This window comes from Pelobates fuscus, chromosome 13 (assembly GCF_036172605.1).
Source record: "Pelobates fuscus isolate aPelFus1 chromosome 13, aPelFus1.pri, whole genome shotgun sequence".
Classification (NCBI taxonomy): Eukaryota; Metazoa; Chordata; class Amphibia; order Anura; family Pelobatidae; genus Pelobates; species Pelobates fuscus.
In genome coordinates, this window is record NC_086329.1 from 93605995 (window position 1) to 93632900 (window position 26906).

General features: G+C 40.6%; 1 protein-coding gene across 1 annotated transcript in view; it reads left to right on the forward strand.

Annotated features, from left to right (window-relative positions):
- The first annotated feature begins 9394 nt into the window (after positions 1 to 9394).
- FCER1G (Fc epsilon receptor Ig) overlaps positions 9395 to 26906 on the forward strand; it is a 28607-nt gene continuing 11095 nt past the window's right edge. Inside the window, exons 1-4 of the mRNA XM_063440295.1 lie at positions 9395 to 9529; positions 14249 to 14344; positions 16219 to 16266; positions 18000 to 18065. Coding sequence (XP_063296365.1) covers positions 14258 to 14344; positions 16219 to 16266; positions 18000 to 18065 — 201 coding nt within the window. The 5' untranslated portion in view covers positions 9395 to 9529; positions 14249 to 14257. The remainder of the gene's footprint in view (positions 9530 to 14248; positions 14345 to 16218; positions 16267 to 17999; positions 18066 to 26906) is intronic.

Below are 26906 nucleotides of genomic sequence, written 5' to 3' on the forward strand. Positions count from 1 at the left end.
CACACAGTCGGACACACACACTAACAGACACACACAGTGAGACACACACACTAACAAACACACACAGTCGGACACACACACTAACAAACACACACAGTCGGACACACACACTAACAAACACACACAGTCGGACACACACACACTAACAAACACACACAGTCAGACACACACACTAACAAACACACAGTCGGACACACACACACTAACAGACACACACAGTGAGACACACACACTAACAAACACACACAGTCTGACACACACACACACTAACAAACACACACAGTCGGACACACACACACACTAACAGACACACACAGTGAGACACACACACTAACAAACACACACAGTCGGACACACACTAACAGACACACACACTAACAGACACACTGTCGGACACACTGTCGGACACACAGTCAGACACACACAGTCAGACACACACAGTCAGACACACACAGTCAGACACACACAGTCAGACACACACAGTCAGACACACACAGTCAGACACACACAGTCAGACACACACAGTCACAGACACACACACAGTCACAGACACACACACTAACAGACACACACACTAACAGACACACACATACATACACACACACTATCAGACACACACACTCACATTAACACATTTTTTTTTTATTTACTCCCCCCCCCCCTACCTTTGGGAATGCTGGGGGTGGGGGGGTTCTCCCATTCCCTGGTGGTCCAGTGGCTGCAGGACGGCACTGGCGGGCAGGCTGGGCGGCCGGCGAGGGAGCTCTTCCCCTGAGCTCTCTGCTCAGCTCCCTCGCGCGCCACCCGCAGAGTGAGGCTGGGAGGCGGAGCCGGAATATGACGTCATATTCCGGCTCCCAGTCTCACTCTGCGGGCGGCACGCGAGGGAGCTGAGCAGAGAGCTCAGGGGAAGAGCTCCCTCGCCGGCCGCCCAGCAACCAGCCCAGCATGTCTGTTAGCCGCAAGGCTAACAAGACATTTGCCTTGGGCATTTGGGGGCGGCGTTTTTTGCCGCCCCCTGGAAAATGCCGCCCAAGGCAAATGCCTTGTTTGCCTCGCGGCTAATACGCCCCTGTCTCTGTGCCGTAGTGTCTCTGTGTCCCTTAGTATAAAAGAAAAAAATCTCAGGCACTCACTGTGATAGCTTTAAGCAGGTTTATTGGACACCGCAACATTTTGACCTGTACCCAGGTTTTTATCAAGTCTCCAGTGTCTCCTATATATCACAGTGTCTCAGTGCCCCATGTCTCCCCGTGTCCCCTCGTGTCTGTCACCCAGTGTCCCCAAGAGTCTCAGATTTCCCAGGTCTCCCAGTGTTCCCTAGTATCTGTGTCCCCATGTCTCCCAGTGTCCCAATGTCTCTCAATGTCCCCTAGTGACATGGGGACACTGGGAGACATGAGGACACAAACACTAAGGGCAGGGCCGCCATCAGGGGGTGACAACCGTGACAGTTGTCACGGGCCCGGCGGCCCTGGGGGGCCCGGACTGCTCGGGCCCCACTTTCTTTCTCTGCACACATAGATAGCGAATATCGCTATCTATGTGTGCAGCCCCGGGCCCCCGGCTCCCTGTTACCGCAGAGGGGGCCCAGGCAGCACACTGCTTCTTCATATCTCCTCCCTGCTAATAACGCTTGCGAGACCCGGTTGCCATGGCAACGCTCCGCGGGTCTCGCGAGAGTTATTGGAGGAGAGAAGAGGAGAAGCAGTGTGCTGCCTGGGCCCCCTCTGCGGTAACAGGGAACCCGGGGGGCCCCACCATGCCACCGGACCACCGGGGATGGAATCTCCCCCCTCCCTAGACACAGGTAAGCAGGGAGGGGGGAGAAACAATTTAATTAATTAATTTTTTTTTAAAATAATGTTAAAATGCCCCCCCTCCCCCTCCTCATTAGACATTTACACACACACACTACATACACTGACACAACACACACACTACATACACTGACACAACACACACACTACATACACTGACACAACACACACACTACATACACTGACACAACACACACACTACATACACTGACACAACACACACACTACATACACTGACACAACACACACACTACATACACTGACACAACACACACACACACACTACATACACTGACACAACACACACACACACTACATACACTGACACAACACACACACACACACACACACTACATACACTGACACAACACACACACACACACTACATACACTGACACAACACACACACACTACATACACTGACACAACACACACACACACTACATACACTGACACAACACACACACACACTACATACACTGACACAACACACACACTACATACACTGACACAACACACACACACACACACACACACACTACATACACTGACACAACACACACTATATACACTAACACAACACACACACACACACACACTACATACACTGACACAACACACACACATTATATACACTAACACAACACACACTACATACACTGACACAACACACACACACACTACATACACTAACACAACACACACACACTGCATACACTAACACAACACACACACACTGCATACACTAACACAACACACACACACACTGCATACACTGACACAACACACACACCACATACACTAGCACAACACACACTGCATACACTAACACAACACACACTCTGCATACACTGACACAACACACACACCACATACACTAACAACACACACTGCATACACTAACAACACACACTGCATACACTAACACAACACACACACACTGCATCCACTGACACAACACACACACTCTGCATACACTGACACAACACACACACTGCATAGTCAACACAACACACACTGCATACACTAACACAACACACACTGCATACACTAACACAACACACACTGCATACACTAACACAACACACACTGCATACACTAACACAACACACACTGCATACACTAACACAACACACACTGCATACACTAACACAACACACTCTGCATACACTGACACAACACACACTGCATACACTAATACAACACACACCGCATACACAAACACACACACTGCATACACTAATACAACACACACTGCATACACTAACACACACAGTGCATACACTAATACAATACACACACTGCATTCACTAATACAACACACACTGCATACACTAACACACACAGTGCATACACTAATACAATACACACACTGCATTCACTAATACAACATGCACTCTGCATACACTACACACTAACACACTCACTGCATCCACTATACTGACACACACTGCATTCGCTACACATTACCACACTCTGCATTCACTACACTAACACACACTCTGCATCCGCTACACACTAACACACTCTGCATTCACTACACTAACACACACTCTGCATCCGCTACACACTAACACACTCTCTGCATTCACTACACATTAACACTCTGCATTCACTACACTAACACAGACTCTGCATCCGCTACACACTAACACACTCTCTGCATTCACTACACTAACACACTCTCTGCATTCACTACACTAACACACTCTCTGCATTCACTACACATTAACACACTCTCTGCATTCACTACACATTAACACACACTCTGCATTCACTACAAATTTACAGACACACTACATTCATTACACTGACACACTCTGCATTCACTACACACTAACACACACTCTGCATTCACTAAACTATGCACACACTCTGGATTCACTATACTGACACACACTCTGCATTCACTACACTAACCTACACTCTGCATTAACTGTACACACAGCATCCACTACACAAACATCCTGTATTCACAGTACACACACTACATCCACCACAAATTGAAACACTCTGCATTCACTATACACAGACACTGCGTCTAATACACACACTACATCCACTACAGACACTGCATCCACTAAACACATTTAATCTATTACATACAAACACTACATCCACTACACAAACACACACTACATCACTGTACACACACTACATCCACTACTCAAACACTCTCTGCATTCACTACACTAACACACACTCTGCATCCGCTACACATTTACAAACACTCTGCATTCACTGCACTAACACACACACTACATTCATTACACTGACAAACTCTGCATTCACTACACACTAACACACACTCTGCATTCATTACACACTAACACACACTCTGCATTCACTAAACTATGCACACACTCTGGATTCACTATACTGACACACACAGCATCCACTACACAAACATCCTGTATTCACAGTACACACACTACATCCACCACAAATTGAAACACTCTGCATTCACTATACACAGACACTGCGTCTAATACACACACTACATCAACTACAGACACTGCATCCACTAAACACATTTCATCTAGTACATACAAACACTACATCCACTACACAAACACACACTACATCACTGTACACACACTACATCCACTACTCAAACACACTCTGCGTTCACTATACACACTGCATCCGCTACACTAACACACTCTGCATTCACTGCACAAACAGTGTCTAATGCACACAAACACTACATCCATTACACACATTCTAATTCACTTACACTATACACACCACATTCAGTCCCGCATCATTGTCAGTGGACTAGGTAGGGCGTGGGCGGGCCCGGGAGGGAGGGGGAGGGGTGGAGGGGCCCAGACCTTGTGCTTTGTCAGGGGCCCCAAAATTTCTGATGGCAGCCCTGACTAAGGGACTGGGAGACATAGGGACACAGACATTCCCCCTGTTTGTGTATGTTCGCCCTTTCGGCCGTTCTGGTTATGTGATTTGTGTCAGTAGCCCACCCTTTTACCGCATCCATAGACTTCCTGCTTTACTGGACACTGCTGTTAGGGGGTATGGGTTTACTTGAAAGATGAAAGCATGAGATTAGCAAAGGGTATGTGTTTTCTCATAGTTGCATCCTATGAGTTTCCCTACAGCATCATCTCCATCAGATACATGACGCTTAGGAGGTAGGACTGTTTTAGTTTTTTTGGTCAATAAGATTTTGTAATTAGGCCCATCATAATTATCAGCACCAGGCCCACTGGGCTCTTAATCCGGCCCTGGTTAACATTGCTGGAGATCCAAGGTTCTTTTTTGTGTCCGGTTAAGGTGACCGAAAATTACTTGTCAATTAGACCAAGGGTTGAAGGCCCATTTTTCATGCATAGGGACACCATTCCTTTGACTAAGTTCCAATTTACAAAGGTCTTTAAGTTATACATAGACAAGTTAAATTTAGGCAAGGAGCATTATTCATCTCATTCTTTTAGAATTGGAGCGGCAACAGAAGCAGCAAGGTGTGGTTTAAGTGATAGAATGATTCAAAGGTTGGGAAGATGGGAGCCTAATAGATTTCAATTATACGTTAGGCCTCATTTGATACACAAAAATATATATATATATATTTTTTTTTTTTTATATCGGCTCCATGTTATTAAATTTTATAGATGTATATGAACATTGGCATATATGTTAATAATCTTCTTTTGATAGGTAATAAGAAGCCGGCGATTGCCTGGGTAATTGGTCATTCGTTTATATTTTGGGCCCAGAAGAGGGCAAAAGAACGGTCATATGGTGAAAATCTCGGATTAGAAAGCAATGAAGTCTTTTGGAAAGGAATTCGTGGGGCCAAGTGGTCTCAATTATTTGAAATTATACAACAATGTATGTTGTTTTCCCTATCCAGAGGTGGTAATAGTTCATTTGGGAGGGAATGATATTGGCTTAACAAAATCGGCCAACTTGATAAAAGAGATTAAAAATGATTTGGTATGATTTGGTATGTATAACACAAATATTTCCAGATGCTCGGTTCATCTGGTCGGAGATTATCCCAAGGCATTGCTGGTTAAAAGTAAGTTTTTTTTTTTTTTTGAAACCATTGGAAAGGGTACGTAGGAAAGTAAATAGAGCGTTGGAATTTTTTTTACCAACCCTAGGAATGACCTCATATAGGCATAGGGATATTGAGGGCAATTGCGCTGGCTTTTATAGGGGCGACGAAGTTCACTTGTCGGATATTGGTTTGGATATTTTTAATTTGGAGATTCAATCCATGTTAGAGATGGCCGTGGGCGTTGGGGGGCCACCGAGTTTGGTAGCCCAGAACCTCGGTGGCGTTGGGATGTAAGTCGCCCTCCTGGTCAGCACAGGCGGGTGGGTTTGGTGGATTTGGTTGAAGAGATATTTATGGCTCCTGGCTTTGGAGGGGGGCGAAGCCTCGGAAAGTGGTTATTTAATATGTTGGTTTTAAAAGTTATGGTTTATTATTATTCATATGGTTATGGTTTATTTGGAATTATGAAATCCGTAACAAAGGTCCACGGCCATTCTCCAACGTGTATCACTAAAGTTATTAAATAAACATTTTGATTGAAAATTTGCTTGTGTTTATTTATTTATGTTTCACTTCGATTGCAACATTCAAACCTCATAGAATCCAAACTTAAAGATTGCAGTTTATTGATAAGCCTTCTATGTGCAACAGTGTCAAAAGCCTTACTGAAATCTAGGTAAGCAATGTCTACTGCACCACCCTGATCTATTATTTTAGTTACCCAATCAAAAAAAATCAATAAGATTAGTTTGGCATGATCTCCCTGAAGTAAACCCATGTTGTCTCTGATCTTGAAATCCATGTGTTTTTAGATATTCAACAATCCTATCCTTTAACATGGTTTCCATCACTTTCCCCACTACTGAAATAAGGCTTACTGGCCTGAAAAATCTTGCTCAACGTTCCTAGTCTGTTATTATTTTCTCTAACTCTATGTGCCTTCTTTGCATGTTATCAAAAACAGTACAGTAGCTTTATACTCATGTATCCATAAGGGTGTATGTTTTTTTGCACTGCAAAAATAAAGAATATTTAAAATGAAATTCATCAAGCTGTTGTGAACTACCTACAGTTATTTATAAGGCCTGAGGAAGGCACAAGTTAAAAGTATTTGAAGCAATTGTCAAGTTTAAAAAATAGACAGGGTATGTTTTTGGGAAATTTTGTTTTTGGGGGGGGAGGGAGTTTGTTCAGGGTAATTTTCCCCTCGTAGAACTAAGACATTTTGCTATAACTTATCATTTTCCTGTAACTATGTACTTTTGACTAGACTGGCTAGAGTTTATCTCTAAGATTTATAGAGAGAGGAGTTAATTGATCATTTAAATGTATACCACTGATACAACCTCCTTGTGAGCAATATCAAGCTATTTATGGTAAGTTAAATGTATACTTTGTTGTCTTTGTGCCTTTATTGGCACATCAAATCTACACATTGGCCATTTTTGATGACCTATACAAAATCTTTTTACCATTTACCAAAAATCTTTTTGGGAATTGTCAGTTCAAAGAAAATTTCAAAGTTTATTATAAATAGCTGACCAACATTACTGTCTGATTTATTTATTTATTTTTAACTTGTCAATTTTGGCGTAAAACGTGAAATGCTTTGAAGTCCCAACAGTTCTGTTAATAGATTTGTTTCATAACGTGAGCATGCTTCTAAAACAAACGCCGCTCTTACTTTTCCTGCAGATTTCAGCCAGTAAATATTATCCCAATTTGGTTTGAGTTAATAAGGTAATGCTAAACTATAAATTGCAACTAGTTCAGACTGGCTGGACTGGAAGTGCTCAACAGAGACAGGTAAGTGTCAAGCTATTCTTAAAGAGGAACTGTAGCTTTTTTTTTTTTTAAATATTCTGTTTATCTCTATTAAACAAATACATATATATATATATATATATATATATATATATATATATATATATATATATATATATATATACATGTGAGGTGTGAAGGGAAAAAAAATAAAGGGACACTAAAAGTCACCAAAACAACTTCAGCTTAATGAAGCAGTTTTGATGTATAGATCATGCCCCTGAAGTATCACTGCTTAATTTAGTGCCATTCACTTTTGTTTCTGTTTATGTAGCCCTAGCCACACCATCCCTGGCTGTGACTGACACAGCCTGCACGAAAAAAATGGTTTCATTTTCAATCGGATGTAACTTGCTTTAAATGTTTTTTTGTTTGTTTTTTTATCTCCAGCTCTGTGAATTGAACTGTAATTACATACAGGAGGCTCCTGTAAGGTCTAGCAAGCTATTAACAGAACAGGAGATAGAAAATTCTAAATTAAACAGAGTTTGCAATAAAGGAAGTGTAAACATTAGATGACTTTTTACAGGAAGCGTTTACGAAGGCTGTGCAAGTCACATGCAGGGAGGTCTGGCTAGGGCTGCATAAACTAAGTAATTGAACTCCTAAATGACAGTGAATTTTGCAGTAAAACTGCAAGGGCATGATCTGTTCACCAAAACTGCTTCATTAAAGGACCACTAAAGTGCCAGGAAAACAAACTTGTTTGTCTGGCACTATAGTATTAATAGGTCCCCCCTCCCGCCGGGCTGAAGTTGGAGGAAGGGGTTAAAATCTTACTTCGGACGTCATCGGCTGAATGCGCATTCAATCAGTCCATAGGAAAGCATTCTCAATGCTTTCCTATGGACGCTGGCGTCTTCTCACTGTGATTATCACAGTGAGAAGCTCGGAAGCGCCTCCAGCGGCTGTCAATGAGACAGCCACTAGAGGCTGGATTAACCCATAGGTAAACATAGCAGTCTCTCTGAAACTGCTATGTTTACAGCAGGCAGGGTTAACCCTAGATGGACCTGGCACCCAGACCACTTCATTAACCCCTTAAGGACCAAACTTCAGGAATAAAAGGGAATCATGAAATGTCACACATGTCATGTGTCCTTAAGGGGTTAAGCTGAAGTGGTCTGGGTGCCTATAGTGGTCCTTTAAGCTAAAGTTGTTTTGGTGACTACAGTGTCCCTTTAAATGTAGAAATCCTCACCTCTTTATACTGCAAGTGGTTACCTCCATCTTCGCTACCTGTCAATCGTTATTAAAAATAAGCTCTATCATATGTACCTAGCAGCCAGCAAAGAGTAAACATTTAAAGATTGAACTCCTATTCTTCATTTCCAATATTTGCCCTAACTTTGCCTTTTCTGAACTGGATTATGATGTAATTTGTAAAATCTTCAATATACATTTGTTTTTTTTGTAAAAAAAACGGGCATCAAATAAACAAATTAAACTTTTGTAATATGACCGTTCACCGAGAGGACTGCTGGAACCATAACCACTACAGCGTGCCAAATTGCTTATGGCGCTTACAGTAACCCTTAAAGATTTTTTTATTTTTTTATTTATTTAAAACAGAATCCAGTTCAAAGCTCTGTAAGAGAGAAAAAAAGAAACCTATTTTAAAAAGTCCCTTCTATGTGTAGTTTAGTGTGAGGAACTGCAAGTGAGGGGTTGGGCAGATAGAGACGATGCTTCCTGTGGTTTTGGACATAAGATGTGTCACGCACCCAGAACCGGCAAATTCTCTGAAGGACAGGAAGAAGTTGACCAGGGCACCTACTCCCCGGGGTTTTCGTGACTCGATTCTAACTACAGCAGCGGGGAGACCTGTGTTACCTACACATCCTTCAAATATTAAAATCAACAGGTAGGATATCTGATTGGCCACACTGATAGCTTATTTCCCAGTACGTCCTAGTCTTAATAAAAGCATTACAATTTCTGTCATTTTATGCTAAAAATATTAACTATTGGTTTTCTTGTTTTTTGTTTTTTTGATGTGTTTTGTTTTAAATAGCAATGTAAAATGTGTGTAGTCTGAGCCTGGTTATATTTTCAGACAGGCTTATTTGCTTAATGAGAAATTAAGGAAAATCGACAGGTTTAGAGGAACTAAAATAGACAAATTGGATACATTTTTAAGCTTGTTTTTCTTAGTCCGGCTGTTTTAGAATAAAATCTTAAATTCCTGGTCTAACAAACTAACGCTTTAATTTATTTATTTGTTTGTCCAGTAGATTTTCTTTCTCCTAAAAATGAATATAATGTCCGTGATTTGAGTTTTAAGGTAACACCATTGTCGCCATTTGAAAATTACTTAATTTGCCAAAACCACTAAAATATTGGGTAGAATTGGTCATATTGAGCAGATTATCGCAACACTGGCTATTTGTACCCCAGTCTGCATCTAGTACCTCTAAAAATGCAAAATTTAGCGAATACCGCATTTTCTGATTATTCAAACATATTAAAACAGTACCTGAATTGGAAAGGGTAAAAATATACGGACATACAGAAATTGGAATATTCCTAATGTTGAACAATGAAATACAGTTCTGCTGTATAGCGTTACAGTTAGACATTTTAGGTTCTTATTTGTGTGTGTTGGTGAACGCATATGTGTATACAGGTGTCTGTGCGTGTTTTGGATTGGTGAGATTATTAAACTGTTTATTTACCAAAATGAGAATGTAAAATTTAAGTCAAGACTAGCTGTTTGAAGAATATTTCCAGTTTGAATCTTAAAATATTAAAATATTCTCAAGGGAAAATGAATAATGGATATACGTTATATTGTACTACTAAAACTACACTACAAAACTTTTTTTAAAATTATTTTTATTACGTATTATCTATAATCTATTCAAATTAGTGTGACTCATGGGTGGATTTTAATTACTGTAGGACAGGCTGTCCATGATTCTAGAAACACATTTTTTTATCATTTTATCTGGAGCTGAACATATTAGACTAGATTGATATCTGAACTAATATGTCATTTATTTTCTCAACAGTGGCCTCGATTTAAATTTTTTAGGTTAAGTTTGTCAAATGATTTGACATTTTCGGATACACTTTTCAAATTATTTAATATTTTTAAAAATATTAGATTTTTTAAAAAAATATCACTATATATTTATTTTTTTATGTCATATTTGTGTGTAAACAAAGATGTCACGACAGTTTACAGAGGAACATCACAGATATGAATATATTATAAAAAAAATATATATATTTTGTAATATTGAAATTTAATTGTAAACCTATATCCAAAAATATGAAATCACCTGAAAATCGTATCCAAAAATATTCCATAAAGGTCAATGTACAAAAATAGCATTTTATTAAATCAGACTATTTTTACTACATAAATAACGGTATAGATTTGTTGTTACAACATATTTATTAGTTATTATTGTTTTAATTGGCAAAAAAAAAAAGTATTTTTGTGTTCAATTTAGAAGCAATATGTGATCATGTAACGTTCAGGTTAATTCTGTTTGCTTACTGGTGGTATTTCAACACCATTGTAGAGACCTCTTTAAGAGGGACAGATATTGCAGAGTGTGTGGTGATTAATAACTGTTCTAGGGAATTTCCATCCAAGAAATTCACACGCTGTTTTGAGAATTGTTTACTGAAGTCTCAAAACACAGCGATTTTCACGGAGTTACAAATCGGTTATTTGTTAAATGCAACATATACAGCTAAATGCGCTTAATTGCAAGAAATGTTTGCATCCATATTGGAAAAATACTGTGTATTCAAAAAAAAAAGAAAAAATATAATAAAACAAAAACTTTAGATAATTTGTTGGAATTCTGTATTAAGTATAAAATTCAGATATCTATTAAACACTAACAAAATACCTAATACTGCATTTCCAGTGTAAGGCATGTTTGCAAAATAAATTCACATGTTTTTACCAGTGAAACTACAGAAATCCATAATATGTGGCCTCTGGCGATGCAAACTGCCAGCAAGGAATTTTTTATTAAAAATAAATAAATTGGCACACTCGGTGGTCCCCAGACTCATATTAACCACGAGGCAGCCGGCAATAGAAGTCCCTTCTATTCTAATCACACCATAGGCGGCTATGTGAGGGTGTAACCTTTAAACAGAAACTCAATGATCAATTCTTATAATGCTATTTATTTTAATATATATCATAATATATATAGATATCATTTATTTTTTTGGGAGTTCTTTTTTTAACTGTTTGTCCGCTAGCTGATTGCGTAACCAAATAATGTCCGATAGGGTCAATTAATTAAGCATTTGACAAGTATATTTCAGTGGAGATATTGATTTTAAATCTGGAATTGTAATGATTCTTAAGCTCTTCTATGGGGATCTCTGGTTTAGCATAAAAAAAATATGCCAGTCTCCAATGGTTATCTCTCGTGCATATTGCATTTTATCGCAAGATAACATTCTGCACAATTAAACGAGAGTAAGATAAAAGAGGGCCACGCTGTCCAATATGCTCTCTGTAGGTTTTGCAATTATTTCAAAATTACTTTAAATTTTTTTTGAAGTGTATTTAATCTGAATATAATTTTTTACAGTCTTTAAAATGGACTCGAAAATAATACTCTAAACTTTAATTATTGGAAATTGGGTAGGAAATGTAAACATTTAGGCCAAGGTATCTGAACTAGTAACATAGTTGGGGTGGAGATTTTTCCAATGTGACTTTTTTTAGCCTAATATTCCCTGTCCAATACCCAACAATTCACATTCACTATGTAAGTACACTCAGAACACATGACAGCTCAGTGAACTTGTGAAATCATGTCGAAGACTTATCTTCAAGTGATCAAATCAGATCTCATTTATCATCTCTCTGTGTCCGATTTTAATCCCTGTGTAAACTTGCCCTTTTTTTCTTTCTCAACTCGTATATATGTTTATGCATTGTGAAGCTAATCTCTGTGTTTTTTGTCTCTTGTCGGATGTTGTGGGTCTGTCTCTCTAAGATGCTGCTATCAGATGTGTGTGTGTTTTTTTTACTTTTAACATTTGTTTTTACTTTTGTTTTTGTGTTTTTTTTCAAGTTTTTTTTTTAAATTTCAAAATGCAATTGCAAATGTTTTGTTTTTGTTTTCAATTTTATTTATTTTACACGAAACATTTATGTACGAAAAAAAAAGCAACAACAAAAAAATCCTTACGCTATTAAAATAACTTTACATTTTTATTTTCTTTTATTGCAATAGTTGGCCCAGGCATACAGGAATCAACAATAGTACGCCATTTGTATGTAGATGGAACTTAAAGTATACATAATCTATTTGTTAAAGAGAGACAAAGCTCCACTCACTTACAGCATGGAGAGAGGCCTAATGACAACGCGAAAAAATTAACAACCGAGACAAGGGTGTTCAAAAAAGTTTATTGGCATCAAAACACAAAACTCCTAATGCTTTTCAGCCCCTTAGGTCTTTAATCATAGGAACAATGGTTATATACACGCATAACAATTTGAATATTTCCTTTATATAATATTGTTTTTGTTTTCGTGCAAATTTTTTTTTGTTTTTTATTCATCCATGTTGAGAGCTTGTCTCTGTAATGCTTTTTGCGGTGTTATGATTAATAAAGAAAAAAAAATAGCATATTATCCAAAAACATTAATTTAATTTCCATGACTGCATTTATACAATTTTAATATTTAATAACTCAAAAATACATTTTTTTTAGCATCATCACTTCTACTGTTTATTGGAGTGACTATGGTACTGTAGGCTTGTTTCCTCTAAAGCTCTTTTGGTGTGCTTTGACAAAAACAGTGTAGAGTTGCCTAGACCCTCTACACTGATAATGAGGAAATAACACTTCTGCTTTATCAGTATAAATCTATCCAAGCTTAAAGGAACACTATACTCACCAGAAAAACTACAGCTTAATGTAGTTGTTCTGGTGTCTATAACCTGTCCCCACAGGATTTTTAGTGTAAGTACTGCCTGTTCAGAGAAAAGGCAGTGTTTACATTGCTGCCTAGTAAATCCTCTAAAGGCAGTCACTCTGAAGACCACTAGAGGTGCTTCCTGTGTCAGTGCTGTACAGTGTGCAGTACTGGTGTTCAGCATCTCCACGCTCTGCATGGAGTCACTGAACGCGCCAATAGAGATGCATTGATTCCTAGCATCTTTACTGAGAGATGCTAATTGGTGCAGCAAGTTTTGCCTGCGAATGCGCAAGCGCAATATCCTCCAATTGGCTGAGATCATCAAATATGATGTTCTCTGCCACAGAGCCAGGGTCATGCAGAGACAGGCGCGGCGAGACCTGCGTGGGAGAAAACGTGAGTAAAACACCTTTTAGAGGGCTCTTTAATGTAAAGAGAGTCAGGAATACAGGTTTATGTTCCTGACCCTGTGATGTTCCTTTAAGCTGTAATAATAAGCTGAGAGTGCTGGGAGTCTGTTCACACGTAGCACACACAGACTCATAGCACCATAACAAACCATTACATTTATTTTTTAAATTGTGGCTGATTATTTTTTACTAACCATATCAATGTTTGCGACTGTCCAACCAATGTAAAAAAAAATGATTGTTTCTTTATTTCTTTGTTAAGGCAGCAGCAATGCAGGAACCAGAGATCTGTTACATTCTAGATGCCATCCTTTTTCTCTATGGTATTATCCTCACAGCTCTCTACTGCCACCTGAAGGTGAGAGCAATGCATATTACCAGGGGCACATTGATAATGCTGGTTGGTACTAAAAGCTCAGTCACTAATCAAATGAAGCGTCACACGTTAAACACTCATGTGTATAATATCAGAATCCTGTAATGACTACGAATCTCTTAGAGAAATAATAAATTGCACTTATAATTGTGTATATTAGTATTTATGGACATAACAGGCTTATAAAACAATCAGTATTAGCATTTAAAAAAAACAAAACACATTTTTCAAGGGGTGAGCTCTGGCAGGTTATTGGTCTGCATCGGTGATGGTTACTGAAGATGTTGATGAGCGAAATGTACCGTATGCTCTGCTAAAACCAAAAACAGCAATGGCAATATCACCATCTCATGTGTACAGAATACATATAACTCAAAAGCACGCAGATGTATTCAGCTGTAATAACAAAAATATGTTTATATTAAATGTTGATGCCAAAGTCAAGGAACGGCAGTAGTTTAAAACATTTCCATGATTTTTGCAGCGGGCCTGTAGGGCCGATGACATAATGTGCCTGTGACATAGTGTTGGTAGTGTTTAAATCATAAGATACATTCGGGTTTTTATGTTTTATTTCATTATCATGAATGTGTGTGCATTAAAATTGGCCACCAGTGACAACGCTCTCTATAGCATTTAGATTCTGCTGCCTATTGAATTATACCTGCAGCCCGCTGCCTGCTTGTAATGACATATATAATCATCGGTTAGTAGTGGTTGTTGTGTCCTGATATTATGGGATCAGTTTATGGCAATGGGTTTCTATCTTATCATTGGAGATTTAATTTATATCAGCTCTCCGATCTCTTATTTTAGTGCGAGACAATATTTGGGCGGCCGCTCTGAATGAGATGGGATAGCAGGGTTCACAGTAAGTGCTCACGGAGTCTGAGGTTTTGTATATCCGTTTTCCAGGGTAGAGGTAGTTGTTGTGGTGGACGCAGATCAGGGGAAATGGAGTCCAGTGTTGGTGTGTTATTTTCCCCCTCTGTGATTCCATGACATTTTCCCCTGTGAATTTATATTTTTCGCTTCCATCTTCCCCTGAGTTTTTCCATGCCAGCCATTCCTTCCCTGCTCTTTTGTTCTCCTCCTCAGTGACTTGGATTTTACTGGAAGTCAGCTGATACACTGTAACAGCCAGAGAGAACAGAAATAGAGAAGTACCGTACAACAGATTGTCCACCTTGAGCAAAGCCATGGTGCGGATGTGTGATGTGGGGCAAGAATGCTTGTAATCCGTTGGGTATTTCATGTTTAATTGTGGGTCTATAGGAACAGTTTCAGCAGTTTCACATTCTTATCCAGTTTGGGAATCAGCCTGGCTTTGGCTAGAGAGGATAGTGGATACACTGTATTAAGTATACTGTATTACATTATAAAGGGAAGTTAGACGTGTGACCAGATGACCGTTGCAGCATTTTGTAGTAGTTTGTAGTATCTTCTGTCCTCGCTATTTTGGCCCAAAATGTTAAAATAAATTGTAATTCGCTTTGAATTCACAGCAATTAGCCCTTTCAGTAATAAACCTGCTAGTGTATGTAGAGACGTTTTAAATAGTATTGTTCAGTATTAACGATCTGCTAAGATTCACTGCAAACCCTCAGATCTACGTTTTCACGTAGCCTCCAACAGTAAGAGAAATGTCAGGAGATGCATCTTATGATTATATTAATTGGGCTGCAAATAGAGTAAACGGCAGGAATAGAGTTCGGCGCAGTGCACACATCACCAGGTACATGTAATAATCAATATGTCATGCATTAATAAAGTATTCCATTGAAGAACTCCAGGTAATCCTAGTCCCAGATTGCCAACGTCGGAATTTAATTTTTGTGTTTGTTTTTTCACCACAGATAAAGACGAACAGAGAGAAGAAAAAGGCAGAGTCTCACGTTTATGATGTACGTCACTCCCACAGTTTATTGCACTTTCTATACCCAATGGTGTAGTTACATTTTAAACGTGCTCATTAAGATAACAAACCAATATAGTTCCACCATTTTCTGTGGTTGCTTTTCTACATAAAGACCACTAGACAAGTGACTTTGCAGGTTATTGTGCAACAACTTTCGGCCATGTGTTATACAGGTTTATTCACTAGCGCGAGGAATCAATGTGAATTTCAAAGTTAAGGCCAGACTAGCTGACTTAGAGAATTTTTCAATTTCAGCTACTTTTTCCCTTAAATTTGAAACTCACCTTAAATTCACTTTGAATTATCACTTTGGGAAATAACCCTGATGCTATCGATCTCTCTTCTCTTTTCCTCTGCTCTGCTGTTTTTTTCCTTTCTATTATCTTGGGACAACACACTCAAAATCAGTTTCCACCAGCATTTAACCCCCCCAAAACTCCATCCGTCAATAGATGTCACATTTTGGATTAATATTACTGATGTCAAATAAACTTCGTATCAATCTTATGTTTGTTGCTGATAAACATTTATCTCCTACCATGTTCCTAGAGAATTATGGTGTGTCCTTTAACTGTAAGCTCCTTGGCCCAATCACTGATGTAAGTCTTCCATATTCCTTTAGACCACCTGTCTGTAAATTCCTTGAAACAGTCTACCTTTATTCCATTTAGCTGTAAACTCCATTGGACATTTAGACCACTGAACTGTAAAGTAATTGACAAAAAATACTGTTGTAAAAGAACACTATAGGGTCAGGAATACAAACATGTATTCCTGAATCTATAGTGTTAAAAACACAATTTAGGCCCCGACCCTTCTTGTCCCCCTTAAATAAAATGGTAAAACTCACCTTTATTCCAGTGCCAGTTTGGTCCAATGGCGCTGGCTCCACCCCTGCTCCACCTCCTTGGCTGAGATCATCAAAATTGCCAATCTCAGTCAATCCAATGCTTTCCCATTACTCAGTGCTCCCCAATCAGCATCTGCTCATAGAGATACATTGAATCAATGCATCTCTATAGGAATGTTCAGCATATCCATGCAGAGTGTGGAGAGGCTGAATGTCAGTGCAGCATTGTTGATACATTTAAAAAATATATATATGTTGAAACAGCAATGTTCTACTTGTACTTATTGCAAATAAAAGATAAGAACATGTTAACATTGGGTATTTCAAACTCAGGACAAAATTTTAAAAAATATTTAGCACTGGTGTTTTTGGCAGTTGTAGATGCGTAACAGATTTTGGGAGTCAAAGTTAATAAAAGTGTATTTTTAAATTTTTTCATCATATTTTATATATATATTTTTTATAGTAAATTATATGATATGATGAAAATAATTGTATCTTTAGAAAGACCATTTAATGGCGAGAAAAACTGTTTATAATGTGTATTGGTACAGTAAATGTGTAAGAGGAAAATTACAGCTAAACACACACAGCGCAGAAATGTAAAAAGAGCCCTGGTCCTTAACGGTAAGAAAATTGAAACACGGTCTGGTCACTAAGGGGTTAAGGCCTTGAAATGTAAGTTCTTAGGACAAAGTCCTTTGTAATTAGACAATGATACCTTATCCGACCTTTGTTGCTGGTCTCTATTCCCTGTGTATGTTTTCACTCATTAAGAAGGGTTATTTAGCTGAATATCCACATTTACATCAATACAAGCGATAGTTTTAGCTGCTGTCCTGTTTGATAAACACTATTTTTCCCCGCAGCATCTCAATAATCCTGAAAAGAGAATCTACGATGTAATTGGAGGGGATAAAGCTATAGAAATGAAGGTAAGACCATGTAAAATACCAGTGTCTTGTGTTATTTCTCACTATTAGTTTTCCGTCTTCCTTAAATCGCAAGGAGAGAGCTAGAATGGATCGCTGTGGTAGCTGAGCGGTCTAAGAAGTGCGAGTGTTACTCAAGATGCGCAATTAACTTCAGAATAGTGCAGGCTGAACTCCACATATGCAAACTGGATAATAATCTTTTGGCCATGTTAAAGATGCTGCATAGCATGGCTGGAAGGTATCTGCTTTTATTTTGGTGGGAAGTTGTGCAATTAGCTGATTTAAATAGGAACTCAGCAGAAACCATGAACTCTGTAGCTCTCTGTAGTCAAATGATTAACTCTTCATAGACTCAGCAGCTTAATACACATTGAACTCAAACCCTGCTTTCTTTCAGTCTCATGTAATATTGAACTGTGCTGCTCTACGTGGAGCCATTGTAACATTGGACCCTTCAGCTCTCCATTGTATTAACAAGGAACTCAGCAGATCAACACATATTGTCATTTCTCAACCCTATCTCTTACTCTCGTAGGTTAATTAGTGGGACCACACTGCACTATCACCTTCCAAATCTGCTACTTTCCCACCCTGTTGTTTGGTTACTATCCCCCACACTGCCCTTCCTATTGTGTTTTTTCAACCCACCTACTCTAGATTGTAAGCTTGTTCAAGCAGGATCATCATCAACCTATAATTCCTGTCAAAATCAGTGCTTCTCTCATTTATTGTTAAATTCCCCCTTTATAATAATTTAAAGCCCTGCAGAATAAGTTGGCGCCATACAAATGTAATTAATAAAATATTGAAATCTGAATCCAGCAACTATAGAACTGTGCACCTGACTATAGCCAGCATGTAACACTGAACCCTGCAGCTCTGTATAGACTCCATGTAACACTGAACCCTGCAGCTCTGTATAGACTCCATGTAACACTGAACCCTGCAGCTCTGTATAGACTCCATGTAACACTGAGCCCTGCAGCTCTGTATAGACTCCATGTAACACTGAACCCTGCAGCTCTGTATAGACTCCATGTAACATTGAATCCTGCAGCTCTGTATAGACTCCATGTAACACTGAACCCTGCAGCTCTGTATAGACTCCATGTAACACTGAGCCCTGCAGCTCTGTATAGACTCCATGTAACACTGAACCCTGCAGCTCTGTATAGACTCCATGTAACACTGAACCCCGCAGCTCTGTATAGACTCCATGTAACATTGAACCCTGCAGCTCTGTATAGACTCCATGTAACATTGAACCCTGCAGCTCTGTATAGACTCCATGTAACACTGAATCCTGCAGCTCTGTATAGACTCCATGTAACATTGAACCCTGCAGTTCTGTATAGACTCCATGTAACACTGAATCCTGCAGCTCTGTATAGACTCCATGTAACATTGAACCCTGCAGCTCTGTATAGACTCCATGTAACACTGAACCCTGCAGCTCTGTATAGACTCCATGTAACATTGAACCCTGCAGCTCTGTATAGACTCCATGTAACACTGAACCCTGCAGCTCTGTATAGACTCCATGTAACATTGAACCCTGCAGCTCTGTATAGACTCCATGTAACACCGAACCCTGCAGTTCTGTATAGACTCCATGTAACACCGAACCCTGCAGCTCTGTATAGACTCCATGTAACACCAAACCCTGCAGCTCTGTATAGACTCCATGTAACACTGAATCCTGCAGCTCTGTATAGACTCCATGTAACACTGAACCCTGCAGCTCTGTATAGACTCCATGTAACATTGAACCCTGCAGCTCTGTATAGACTCCATGTAACACTGAGCCCTGCAGCTCTGTATAGACTCCATGTAACATAGAACCCTGCAGCTCTGTATAGACTCCATGTAACACTGAGCCCTGCAGCTCTGTATAGACTCCATGTAACACTGAGCCCTGCAGCTCTGTATAGACTCCATGTAACACTGAACCCCGCAGCTCTGTATAGACTCCATGTAACATTGAACCCTGCAGCTCTGTATAGACTCCATGTAACATAGAACCCTGCAGCTCTGTATAGACTCCATGTAACATTGAACCCTGCAGCTCTGTATAGACTCCATGTAACACTGAACCCTGCAGCTCTTTATAGACTCCATGTAACATTGAACCCTGTAGCTCTGTATAGACTCCATGTAACACTGAACCCTGCAGCTCTGTATAGACTCCATGTAACACTGAACCCTGCAGCTCTGTATAGACTCCATGTAACATTGAACCCTGCAGCTCTGGATAGACTCCATGTAACATTGAGCCCTGCAGCTCTGTATAGACTCCATGTAACACTGAACCCTGCAGCTCTGGATAGACTCCATGTAACATTGAACCCTGCAGCTCTGTATAGACTCCATGTAACATTGAACCCTGCAGCTCTGTATAGACTCCATGTAACATTGAACCCTGCAGCTCTGTATAGACTCCATGTAACACTGAACCCTGCAGCTCTGTATAGACTCCATGTAACACTGAACCCTGCAGCTCTGTATAGACTCCATGTAACATTGAACCCTGCAGCTCTGTATAGACTCCATGTAACATTGAACCCTGCAGTACTGTATAGACTCCATGTAACATTGAACCCTGCAGCTCTGTATAGACTCCATGTAACACTGAACCCTGCAGCTCTGTATAGACTCCATGTAACATTGAACCCTGCAGCTCTGTATAGACTCCATGTAACACTGAACCCTGCAGCTCTGTATAGACTCCATGTAACATTGAACCCTGCAGCTCTGTATAGACTCCATGTAACACTGAACCCTGCAGCTCTGTATAGACTCCATGTAACACTGAACCCTGCAGCTCTGTATAGACTCCATGTAACACTGAACCCTGCAGCTCTGTATAGACTCCATGTAACATAGAACCCTGCAGCTCTGTATAGACTCCATGTAACATTGAACCCTGCAGCTCTGTATAGACTCCATGTAACATTGAACCCTGCAGCTCTGTATAGACTCCATGTAACATTGAGCCCTGCAGCTCTGTATAGACTCCATGTAACATTGAGCCCTGCAGCTCTGTATAGACTCCATGTAACATTGAGCCCTGCAGCTCTGTATAGACTCCATGTAACTTTGAGCCCTGCAGCTCTGTATAGACTCCATGTAACACTGAACCCTGCAGCTCTGTATAGACTCCATGTAACATTGAACCCTGCAGCTCTGTATAGACTCCATGTAACATTGAACCCTGCAGCTCTGTATAGACTCCATGTAACATTGAACCCTGCAGCTCTGTATAGACTCCATGTAACACTGAACTCTGCAGCTCTGTATAGACTCCATGTAACACCGAACCCTGCAGCTCTGTATAGACTCCATGTAACACTGAACCCTGCAGCTCTGTATAGACTCCATGTAACACTGAACCCTGCAGCTCTGTATAGACTCAATGTAACACCGAACCCTGCAGCTCTGTATAGACTCCATGTAACACTGAACCCTGCAGCTCTGTATAGACTCCATGTAACACTGAACCCTGCAGCTCTTTATAGACTCCATGTAACATTGAACCCTGTAGCTCTGTATAGACTCCATGTAACACTGAACCCTGCAGCTCTGTATAGACTCCATGTAACACTGAACCCTGCAGCTCTGTATAGACTCAATGTAACACCGAACCCTGCAGCTCTGTATAGACTCCATGTAACACTGAACCCTGCAGCTCTGTATAGACTCCATGTAACACTGAACCCTGCAGCTCTTTATAGACTCCATGTAACATTGAACCCTGTAGCTCTGTATAGACTCCATGTAACACTGAACCCCGCAGCTCTGTATAGACTCCATGTAACATTGAACCCTGCAGCTCTGTATAGACTCCATGTAACACTGAACCCCGCAGCTCTGTATAGACTCCATGTAACACTGAACCCTGCAGCTCTGTATAGACTCCATGTAACATTGAACCCTGCAGCTCTGTATAGACTCCATGTAACATTGAACCCTGCAGCTCTGTATAGACTCCATGTAACACTGAATCCTGCAGCTCTGTATAGACTCAATGTAACACTGAACCCTGCAGCTCTGTATAGACTCCATGTAACATTGAACCCTGCAGTTCTGTATAGACTCCATGTAACACTGAACCCCGCAGCTCTGTATAGACTCCATGTAACATTGAACCCTGCAGCTCTGTATAGACTCCATGTAACATTGAACCCTGCAGCTCTGTATAGACTCCATGTAACACTGAATCCTGCAGCTCTGTATAGACTCAATGTAACACCGAACCCTGCAGCTCTGTATAGACTCCATGTAACACTGAACCCTGCAGCTCTGTATAGACTCCATGTAACACTGAACCCTGCAGCTCTTTATAGACTCCATGTAACATTGAACCCTGTAGCTCTGTATAGACTCCATGTAACACTGAACCCTGCAGCTCTGTATAGACTCCATGTAACATTGAACCCTGCAGCTCTGTATAGACTCCATGTAACATTGAACCCTGCAGCTCTGTATGGACTCCATGTAACATTGAGCCCTGCAGCTCTGTATAGACTCCATGTAACACTGAACCCTGCAGCTCTGTATAGACTCCATGTAACACTGAATCCTGCAGCTCTGTATAGACTCCATGTAACATTGAACCCTGCAGCTCTGTATAGACTCAATGTAACTGTAACGGATCACCTGGCACCCCGACTCGGTACCTCCGTTAATGGATGCTCCTAGCGCTTCCTGAGGACTCCAAGCACTCTGGCAGACACCATAATCACCGAATCCGAGAAACCTTTAAATTCTCCCAAGCGTATGAATGCTGTAGACCATTGAATAGGAACCATACGAATAGGCTTGTACTCCTAGCAGTCAACTGGAACAGCATGCAATAAATCCTTCCCCCCAATAATGAGACGACACATCACTTTGAAGGTAAAACAGGAACTCTGGACTGGCTCATCCAGCCTGGCTTTTATTACACTAATCCACATACAGGCCACACCCAGGGGGAGGCATAAAATAACCAATCACATACATGGTACAACCCACACATCCCCTCCCCTCAGATAACCAGTTAACATAATTATTACAGCCAGGAAAACTACAGTTTTTATACATGTGCTATAACTTTAAATCCATACATCCAATCTTCCCAAAAACCACATATTTAGAATCAGCACACTTTAAACATACACCCTTCCAAAAATCAGCCAAATCCCTCCAGTGGATCAAAAGTTAGCTGGAAGTCCTTTATGACCGGCCGCAAGCACAATTTCCTGCCCAAAACAGTTCCATAGATTTTATGCTGTGCGGCCGGTCAATTTCATGCGAAAAAACGACTAAGTCCCATTTCGAACGGGACTTAGTCTCTGGAGCTGCAAGTTCAGTATGGGAGAAGGTAAGGGTCAGCGGTGTTCGGCAAAATGTGTAGCCGATTTTGGTTCCACAAAATCTTTAGCATATACCGCTGACCGCGTTCGACTGAACAAAGATGGCCGCCGCCACGTGCAATTAACCTGCAGTAACCTCACAGCCTGGGAGGTAAATTGCCTGCACACTTTAGCTTCTGGGTGGTCCGCCTGTGTGGTACTTGGTTCAGTAAGCCCTATTTACTGAACCAAGTGGGGGAAAGCCAGGAACAAGTTATTTTACAGGTCTGGGGACATAGTCTTAAAGGGACATTGTTCACCAAAGTTACAAGATGTCCCCAGCCGGTTCTTAAAGGGCCATACACACCAAATAAAAGTCCATACGTTTTCAGGGGCCATAGTCTTAAAGGGTATTGTTACCCAAATTCTCAATATGTCCCCGGACAGTTCTTAAAGGGCCAGCAGCAGTACAATAAAATACCATTCACTGTGCTTAAAGGGCCAGTAGCCGCCATATAAAGTACAATATGCCCCAAATAACCCAGGGGCCATAGTCAGTAGGTAGGAGGCTAGCAAACAGGCTTCTCCAGGGCCCAGTGGCGAGGTTGGTTTCGCCACAGTAACACTGAACCCTGCAGCTCTGTATAGACTCCATGTAACATTGAACCCTGCAGTTCTGTATAGACTCCATGTAACACTGAACCCTGCAGCTCTGTGTAGACTCCATGTAACATTGAACCCTGCAGCTCTGTATAGACTCCATGTAACACTGAACCCTGCAGCTCTGTATAGACTCCATGTAACATTGAACCCTGCAGCTCTGTATAGACTCCATGTAACACTGAACCCTGCAGCTCTGTATAGACTCCATGTAACACTGAACCCTGCAGCTCTGTATAGACTCCATGTAACATTGAACCCTGCAGCTCTGTATAGACTCCATGTAACATTGAACCCTGCAGCTCTGTATAGACTCCATGTAACATTGAACCCTGCAGCTCTGTATCGACTCCATGTAACATTGAACCCTGCAGCTCTGTATCGACTCCATGTAACATTGAACCCTGCAGCTCTGTATAGACTCCATGTAACACTGAATCCTGCAGCTCTGTATAGACTCCATGTAACACTGAACCCTGCAGCTCTGTATAGACTCCATGTAACATTGAACCATGCAGCTCTGTATAGACTCCATGTAACACTGAACCCTGCAGCTCTGTATAGACTCCATGTAACACTGAACCCTGCAGCTCTGTATAGACTCCATGTAACACTGAACCCTGCAGCTCTGTATAGACTCCATGTAACACTGAACCCTGCAGCTCTGTATAGACTCCATGTAACACCGAACCCTGCAGCTCTGTATAGACTCCATGTAACATTGAGCCCTGCAGCTCTGTATAGACTCCATGTAACATTGAACCCTGCAGTTCTGTATAGACTCCATGTAACACTGAACCCTGCAGCTCTGTGTAGACTCCATGTAACATTGAACCCTGCTGCTCTGTATAGACTCCATGTAACACTGAACCCTGCAGCTCTGTATAGACTCCATGTAACATTGAACCCTGCAGCTCTGTATAGACTCCATGTAACACTGAACCCTGCAGCTCTGTATAGACTCCATGTAACATTGAACCCTGCAGCTCTGTATAGACTCCATGTAACATTGAACCCTGCAGCTCTGTATCGACTCCATGTAACATTGAACCCTGCAGCTCTGTATAGACTCAATGTAACATTGAACCCTGCAGCTCTGTATAGACTCCATGTAACATTGAACCCTGCAGCTCTGTATCGACTCCATGTAACATTGAACCCTGCAGCTCTGTATAGACTCCATGTAACACTGAATCCTGCAGCTCTGTATAGACTCCATGTAACACTGAACCCTGCAGCTCTGTATAGACTCCATGTAACATAGAACCCTGCAGCTCTGTATAGACTCCATGTAACATTGAACCCTGCAGCTCTGTATAGACTCCATGTAACATTGAACCATGCAGCTCTGTATAGACTCCATGTAACACTGAACCCTGCAGTTCTGTATAGACTCCATGTAACACTGAACCCTGCAGCTCTGTATAGACTCCATGTAACACTGAACCCTGCAGCTCTGTATAGACTCCATGTAACACTGAACCCTGCAGCTCTGTATAGACTCCATGTAACATTGAGCCCTGCAGCTCTGTATATACTGAAAAGAAGAAGTTAGGCAATTGTACATTTCTTAGAAAATGTAACCATGGTATGTGCAAAGAATATTGAATCTCTTTGCGTTGAAGATATCCGTGTCTGGTTGAGTGTACCTTATACTTGTAGCTCTGTATATATGATGAGAGTTGTATTGAGAACAGGAAGATGTTTTTAACACTTCTTCCTTACAAACCTCCACAAGACAGACGTTTACTCTAATTTGACCTCATTTCAGCGGCTACTTTATATCTCAAACTGCTCAGAGCTCTTTACACCCAGGCCCACCGTGCACTATAGTGCAATCATTCAATTCTTCTGTTAAAGTTAGCGTTCAGTCTGTTCATACATTCATTTTCATTTAAATAATACAACAATGTAACAATTTGGCAGTCGTACAAATTTCAAATATCTTTTCCAGCCTATGTAACTACAAATCTGACTATATAACTACAATCTGAGTTTTTTTGTTTTTGTGGACGCTGGCTACTTTTAACCACACTTTTTAAACTAAGCAAAAACAAAACAGAAAAAACTGTATAATTAAAACCCAAACATTATAATTGCCTTTGAATTTGAATCTAAATAAAACACTTGAGCTGACAGTTCTGTATTTGACATTAGTTCTCTAAAATAGTCCAAGGAAGTGATTATGGGTTAGATTTTACAAGTTACATTTCCTCAATAACAATATCAAGTTTGGACTGTGTTCATTGGCTGACTATCCTGTATGGTGTCTGCATATGGGTGGGATTTATACTACTAATTTCAGATAATAACCTCCACATTGTGATTATGCTGAGTGAGAGCCTGGGTCATAAATGCCAGTGGATTCTGTTTGCCAAGTTGCTTAAGAAGCTTTTCTCACAAAGTAGGGGGAACAGTGCCAGGGACCATAAAGTCTACAGCAGGCGTTGTGCTTCGCGTGCCCCTTTAAACGCATTGCAGGCTGTGATTGCACTGTGCAGAGAAGCCCTTTAGAGTGCCCTGTCTCTCTCATTCTGACCTCTTGAATGCTGCCAACAAATGCTTCTATATTACATAGGATTGTAAAGGAAGGAAAGGGACCTCAGTTAGAAAAAAGACGGAGTCATTTGTTACATGTGAGTTTGCAGAGGAAGAGATTCTATTGTTGCGGAGCCCTAGTCCTAGCAGGGACTCTCCTCCACTGGGTACTCCAAGATTGGCTCAGGAACAAATAAAATACTCCAATAGATCAGCCAGATGTAGTAAAGTATTCCGGGAATCTCCCATCTCATTCCCAGCAACTGGACGACACTCGGCTCTAGGGGTATAACTGGTTTTAATGGAGCCA